General features: G+C 35.2%; 1 protein-coding gene across 1 annotated transcript in view; it reads left to right on the top strand.

Moving 5' to 3' along the window:
• The window catches only part of LOC107756040 (leucine-rich repeat and fibronectin type-III domain-containing protein 5-like), a 14,928-nt gene extending 9,737 nt beyond the window's left edge, over positions 1–5,191 (top strand). The window contains exon 4 of the mRNA XM_016573017.1: positions 4,405–5,191. Within this exon, the coding sequence (XP_016428503.1) occupies positions 4,405–4,941 (537 nt within the window). The 3' untranslated portion in view covers positions 4,942–5,191. The remainder of the gene's footprint in view (positions 1–4,404) is intronic.
• The last annotated feature ends 2,737 nt before the right edge of the window (positions 5,192–7,928 follow it).

The raw sequence follows: 7,928 nt of genomic DNA, 5'->3' as shown, positions 1-7,928 counted from the left end.
AAAGTAACTCAAAAGTAGTGTAACGCATTACAATTCAGAGACAGTAATATTGTAATGTATCTAATTACTTTCAAAAGACAGTAACTAGTAATATATAATGTATTACATTTTGGAAGTAACTTGCCCAACACTGGTTATCAATGAAGCTCTCTATGCTGCACTATGAATCTCTTATTTACATTGCACCTATACACTTTGTTATAATGAGATGATTTGTGCTGAACACCGAAACAAAAAACTCCGGCGATTTGCCTCTGAATAACTGTTCCGTACAAGAAATCAACAGATATGTCTGTGATTGGCTATTGCTCAACGCTGCAAAATACGTTGAAATAGAAATAGTTTGGGATAGTTTGCTAAATCGGCAATGAAATGCCATTATTACAGCTTTAACTGAGGGTGATATTGAATTCATTTGAGGGTGCTTAGAACCGGGCCTGGATATAACCATGTTTCCTGTTGTGTATGGAGCACCATTAGTGTCAAAATTATCTTTTTGTAAAATTATCTACGAAGTTATATTAGTGTCAAAAACTTTACTTAGCCTTTTCCACACATCTCACACACTTATCAGACTGCAAATGAATGAATGTGTACTTCTGTTGATGAACCATTGCAGCATGAAAAACTGATCATTTTTATCAAGTGATTTACTGATACTGATTTACTCAGATACAATGTGGTTATACTTGAAAAATATTATAATTGTTTCATAAAATAATGATTCTTTGGGTCCAAATGGACCCGGAATGTAAAAATGGTCTACATTAATTTAATTTAAGGTATAAATTGAAGGGAACACGAATCCAGTATTTCTATTTCGTCCAGTATTTCTGTCGTTTTCCAGTGCAAATGTCTACAAGATTCTGAAATGAAGATACATTTACTGGAGATGCAAAATTAACATAAGAAGTCTTGTTTTCAATTTATCAAAACGAACTGAGTTCATGATCACAAGAAGAACAAATATCTGTTAATGAGCTCAGAAAATCAACTTAAATTAAAGGGAAAATCAAGTTTTCATTCCCCATTGGCAGATATTTGTTCTTGTTTTAATAATAAACTCTTAAAACAAGACTTCATGTGTTTATTTTGCATCTCCAGTAAATGTGTCTTGATTTAAGGATGTTTAGATATTTGTACTGGAAAACAAGACAGAAATACTGAGGAAGATATTTGTTTTTTTGAATGAATTTAAGACTTTCTGCTCTGATTTAAGAGCTTTTAGGCTTTAATTTGTGGAAGAGCGAATTAAGAGAGAATCCAAAATTAGGAAAACGCGTAAACATAATCGTAGAAATTTCTCACAAAATGCTTTTATTCAGAGGCCAAGAAGTGCATTGAGCTCAGTGCAAAGACAAATCGTTTTCAAATCACATCGCCTCTTGTTGGACTTGTTCATTAGACATAAATGTACTTTCTTTCTTTTATTTAATGTTTTAAATAAATGCTGTTCTTTTTTTGTACTTTATTTAGTTTTCTTATACAACATAAACTAGATCAACAAGCATGGTCCAAAAATAACTACAGTAGTACCGTACAGATATAAATATTAAAAAATAAAGGGTTACTGAAAAAGTATTAATTGTCAGAGATAAAAATCTCTGATACATATGATGTTAAAAGGTCAATCAAATCAGAAGATCACAATGATCACTTCTTGAAGGTATACAGAAAAATAACACGAAAAACAAATAAAAAATATTTCAATGAAAATTACAAAAATACAAAACAGTGTGACTAATATGGAACAACCATATTCCCAGGTGAACTAATATAGGTTTCCAAATTTTCTGAATAAATGTCCTTTCTAATAATGAGAGTTTAAAGGGTTATTTCACCCAAAAATGAAAATTCTGTCATTAATTACTCACCTTCATGTCGTTCCAAACCCGTAAGACCTTCGGTCATCTTCAGAATACAAATTAAGATATTTTTGATGAAATCTGAGAGCTCTCTGACCCTTCCATAGACAGCAAAGCAACTGAAATGTTCCCAGACCCAGAAACTTAGTAAGAACATTGATAAAACAATGTGACATCAGTAGGGATGTAACGATTCACTCAACTCACGATTCGATTCACGTTTTTTTTTTTTTTTTAAGACAAATTATAAATTAAATGTGTCCTTTTATTATTTCTTGGACAAAATGCTGCACATTTCTTTGTGAAATTGAAATATAACACTATAATAATATACTAATATAGCACTTGCATATTACCGTTTTGTCCCGAATATAAGACAATATTTTTTTCTTGGAAATACATCTGAAAAAACGCGGTCGTCTTATATTCAGGGTCTAGACTTTGACATGTCAATAATACACCCACAACACTAGGTGGCGCCAAATACGCATAAAACGAGTATGCCATGAAATACGTAATGTAATGCGTGTTGTAAAGATCGCGAGTAAAAACAAAAGAAAAAGAAAACCTTACAGCTGCACGAGTCGTGACTGTCACGTTAGCCTGATGACACCAAACTCCCTTTGTGATTTTAAAACATAAGACAGTACCCAGATTTGAAGACTACAGTAAAATTTAACTTCTACTGTTAATAAGATTTTGGAAGGCTACTATTAGATGGATAGCCTAAATGTCCTAATTCAGATGGGCTACCAGTTTTTTTTATTTTTTTTTATGGTATATCAAAAAGTGTATATTTTTTAAATGTGATTGTTGGTACATTTGAACAGTTTTTACCATACTTTCAAAACAAAAATTAAAATAGGAAAAATATGCAATATGAAAATAATTGAAGACAAAATGTGTTTAACTGAGAAAAAACAAGATTTGGTTTTTAAAAAGCCCTGCACTTATGAACAGCAATGATAGTGTTTCCTTGGTTACCGCTGTAAACAAAGCAGCGCTGCGCTTATGAACAGCAATGATACAGTGTTTCCTTGGTTACCGCTGTAAACAAAGCAGCGCTGCGCTTATGAACAGCAATGATACAGTGTTTCCTTGGTTACCGCTGTAAACAAAGCAGCGCTGCACTTATGAACAGCAATGATACAGTGTTTCCTTGGTTTCCGCTGTAAACAAAGCAGAGCTGCGCTTATGAACAGCAATGATAAAGCGTTTCCTTGGTTTCCGCTGTAAACAAAGCAGCGCTGCACTTATGAACTTTAATATGCATTATACAGAGGCAAGATGAAAAGAAAAAATACCATCTAAACTTTTCTAAAGACAGGAAGTTACCCTCAGACATGCATTCATATAAACTCCTACACCTAATTGAATCGTGATTTGTTTAGCATCTCAACCGATTTGAATCGTCACATATTTGAATCGATTTTCAACCGGCTCGTGGTTAATCGTTACATCCCTAGACATCAGTGGCTCAACTTCAGTTTTGCGAAGCTACGAGAATACTTTTTGTGCTCAAAAATAACAATTTATTCAACAATTCCACCATTTTGGAGAGTACCACAACGCATGTGCGCACTTTCCCTAGAACGTAATCTACGTAATCAGCATTGTTTACGTTCAGGAGAAAATGCGTGCATGCATCGTGGTACTCTCCAGAAGGGAACTCAGGGAAAAGAGATTGTTGAATAAATTGTTATTTTTTATTTCTTTGCACACAAAAAGCATTCTCGTAGCTTTGCAAAATTGAAGTTGAGCCACTGATGTCACATGGACTGTTTTACCGATTTCCTTACTACGTTTCTGGGTCTGGGAACATTTCAGTTGCGTTGCTGTCTATGCAGGTTCAGAGAGCTCTCAGATTTCATCAAATATGTCCCTGCAGCACAAAAGCAGTGTTAAGTCGCTGGGGTATATTTGTAGCAATAGCCAACAATACATTGTATGGGTCAAAATTATACATTTTTCTTTTATGCCAAAAATCATTAGTCTTTCAAAAGACAAGTTGCTATCTAATATAACACCCAGATTTTTGACTGTAGAGGAAGTAACTGTACATCCGTCTAGTTGCAAATTGTAATCCACGAGATACAATAATATCATTAGGATATTAAGTAAAGATCATGTTCCATGAAGATATTTAGTAAATTTCCTACCGTAAATATATCAAAACTTAATTTTTGATTAGTAATATGCATTGCTAAGAACTTCATTTGAACAACTTTAAAGATGATTTTCTCAATATTTAGATTTTTTTGCTCCCTCAGATTCCAGATTTTCAAATATTGTCCTATCCTAACAAACCATACATCAATGGAAAGATTATTTATTCAGCTTTCTTATAAAAGTTGAGCCTTATGACTGGTTTTGTGGTCCAGGGTCACAAATATATCTTAAATTTGTGTTCCGAAGATGAACGGAGGTCTTACGGGTTTGGAACGACATGAGTAATTAATGGCGTAATTTTCATTTGTGAAATAACCCTTTAATCTTGTGTTAAAATGTTTTAATATGTTTTAAACCATTCATTCATCAGGTCTGCGGAATTATCAAGTCCATGTCCAAGCAGGTTCTGGGTCCGGACGCGTGTCGGAAGGTGTCGCCGCAGAGCGATTCCGTCGCGTCCCGAGCGTCCAAGCCGGTTCTTCCGGACTGCACCGTCACCACATCCGCAGCCAGCCACAGCTGGCATCCGGCGTCTCCCAGTCCGGTCCGTCCGGCGCGCACGGACACGCAAGTCGACGTAGAACCGGACAACACCAACAGGAACAACTCGGCCAAGGTGCGACCCGCCGTACGCGCCTATTCCACAATAGTGACGCCGTCGTCGCGCAGAGCTCTGCTCCAGAGCCTCCACAACTATCAGACGATCCCGGCGGGCTGCGTGCGCGCCAGTCGACGTCACTCGCTCAACGTAAACTCGTGCAAACAGCCGGTGTACGCGCAACCGCTGCGCTCCAAACGCAGCTTATCCATGAGCGGCGGCGATATTCCCCAGATGGACTCGGGCGAGATTCGCAATGGGAGACCCTCGCTGTCCCAGTCCGAGTGGGTTCTGGAAAGCACATTATAATGGAGGATTTTGCACTTCACTTCTGTGGTTTTTAATAGCGTTTCAGGCCACCGTACGTGTGTTATAATCTCGGACTGTCAAGTGTCAAGATTTACGAAGAGGACAATGTTTTTTAAGCACAAATTAAATACTGTTTCCTGCATATAGTAAAACAATATTACGACTTGTATATTTCTTTGTTTTATGGAATAGTACACAGACACTGCATACAAACATGTCATGTTGTGTAAAATAAAATGTGAAAATGATACGCGTGTTCTTGTTCAGTATGACTCACAATGCATTGTGTGTTTGATAATAAAAGACGGAAAAGGCAGCGAAACGTCTGCGGCAAAAATTGAAGAATTGTGTAAATGGAATATACTTTGGTGCGTACGCTTGAAAAATTATACAGGTTTTATGAAGGTATATTTGAGACTTTAACACCTTTTTGCAACCAAGAAAGGAAGATTTAAAGAATAAATTGAAGGGCCAGTATTTCTGTCATTTTCCAGTGCAAATGTCTACAAGATTCTTAAATCAAGATACATTTACTGGAGATGCAAAATGAACATAAGAAGTCTTGTTTTCTGAGAAATTTCATGAGCACAACAAGAACTAATATCTGTTAATGAGCTCAGAAAATCAACTTAAATTAACGGGAAAATCAAGTTTTCATTCCCCATTGGCAGGTATTTGTTCGTTTTAATAATAAAATAAACTCATAAAACAAGACTTCATGTGTTTATTTTGCATCTCCAGTAAATGTGTCTTGATTTATGGATGTTTAGATATTTGTACTAGAAAACAAGACAGAAATACTGAGGAACATGATGTTTTTTTTTTGCAGCACATGCAACATTTAATGCCACGACTTTATGAATTTAAGGCTTTCTGCTCTGATTTAAGAGCTTTTAGGCCTTAATTTGTGGAAGAGTCCAACAAGAGGAAAACTCATAATCGTAGAAATTTCTCACAAAATGCTTTTATTCAGAGGCCAAGAAGTGCATTGTGCTCAGTGCAAAGACAAATCGTTTTCAAATCACATCGCCTCTTATTGGACTTGTTCATAACATAGACATAAATGTCCTTTCTAATGAGAGTTTAATCTTCTGCTAAAATGTTTTAATATGCAAATCAGCGCTGACGATGTTGAGGAATCTCAGATGAGATCTACTGTAAATGCTCAGTTATTCCTTTGTATATTTAAGCAGAAACACCTACACATCTTACAGAAGCAGCTGAGGATCAATGCGTTCCTGCAGAGATGCAGCTGACTGGCTGAAGATGATGTGTTTGATGAAGCAGAAGGTCTGGTAGTGAAAGCCCCGCAGCACTGGCTAATTATTTTTAGAAGTGTTATTCCTGGTGTTGCTCAGGAGCAGCGAGTTCTTGTGTTTGTTCAAAGCTACGGCATGAAGGTGATGAAAGAAGAGCAGTTTCGTCCCAGCAGACTACCGCCCGAACATTTCACTCCAGAATGAAGACAAACACAGAAGGATAAAGACTTTAAGGTCTGTTCTTAACCCTCATAATGCATTTGGGTCTGTTTTGGATGCATAAAAAAAAGCTTTTAGTAAGGGAATGAAACTTTGCAAATGCTTTACGACCCTCAAAATACACATCTTTTATTTTTCTGGCATTTTTTAAAAAGATTTTTTTAAGAGATATAACCATGTTTAGTGTTTAGGTCATTTTGACCCAGTTATGTATGGAGCACCATTAGTGTCAAAAATACTTTTTGTAAAATTATCTACGAAGTCATGTTAGTGTCAAAAACTTTTGTAAAATATATTTAGCCTTTTCCACACATCTCACACACTTATCAGACTGCAAATGAATGAAGGTGTACTCTATTGACAAACCATTGCAGCATGAAAAACTGATCATTTTATCATAAAAAATGTGTTAAAGATATGACAAAGATTTTTGGTAGACATTATCTTTAAGGTGTCTAGTATTAATATATGAATTCACATATATTCCGTTTTGTTGAGTGTGGTCATAGAATGAGTAAACATGTTTATGGTCACAATAGTGACCAGTGGGATAATTTAGGTATACAATATAAATCCAACTGCAGTTGCTAGTGAAAATTACACTAAAATGTTGCAATGACAAAATATTGCACCAAATTCAAAATTCAAAATGTTACAAGAAATTTACAATATTGATGTTGTAATACTGGTAGCACTAATATAAAAATGTGATGTTATATTTGACAAAAAAGTAACAATTTTGAAATGCGTTGATGGTTGAATTTGTTTGTTTTTAATCTCAGTGTTCCTATCAATGTTGCATAAGGTTTTTTTATGCATAATAGTAACCCTATAATGTAATCAAACTATTACTTTATATAATTATTACTAAAAATTAAAACAGCATGGCTAAGACATACAACAATTTTTATGACTGCAGAAATATGTTAATTCAGTACACACATTATCCCACAATTGTGGCCGACCATAAAACACAATTGTTCACACACTTTTCCAAAAAAAAATCCAAAAAATAATTATTGATTATTTCAAAGGGTTACTAATGACACATCATTTGGATATTTTCATGTCTGGGAAAATTACTGGGTTAACGTTTCATCAAGAATGTTTGCTCATAAGTTTTTTAACCATTCCATGTTTCGAGAACATTTCCTGTTAGATTAACCAATGCTTAATTTGACTCATTTGTCCCGATGTCTCATACATTCAAAGACATATTTTCATTGTTAGAACTACATTAATCACAATATTTGAAGAGAAGTGTTTCTGAGTCTGAAAAATCGAATTACACCAACCAAACATCTTATGTGTGAATTAATTAGGATGTTATACATGTAATTAAATACCTTGTAACTGTTCCATCAAATCCAGCCGAGAACTGGGTTAGGAACGGATGAGCAGGGTTTTAAAAAGTCTATTTGATTATTTTCTCTAAAGTGCGAGAGAAAGAATGACGAAGCAATCACTCATGCTGAATTATTCATGAGCCAATTAAACGGCTGCCACGAG

The sequence above is a fragment of the Sinocyclocheilus rhinocerous genome, unplaced genomic scaffold (genome assembly GCF_001515625.1).
Source record: "Sinocyclocheilus rhinocerous isolate Xijiao unplaced genomic scaffold, SAMN03320098_v1.1 scaffold1074, whole genome shotgun sequence".
Classification (NCBI taxonomy): domain Eukaryota; kingdom Metazoa; phylum Chordata; class Actinopteri; order Cypriniformes; family Cyprinidae; genus Sinocyclocheilus; species Sinocyclocheilus rhinocerous.
This window is presented reverse-complemented; position numbering and strand designations above follow the sequence as displayed.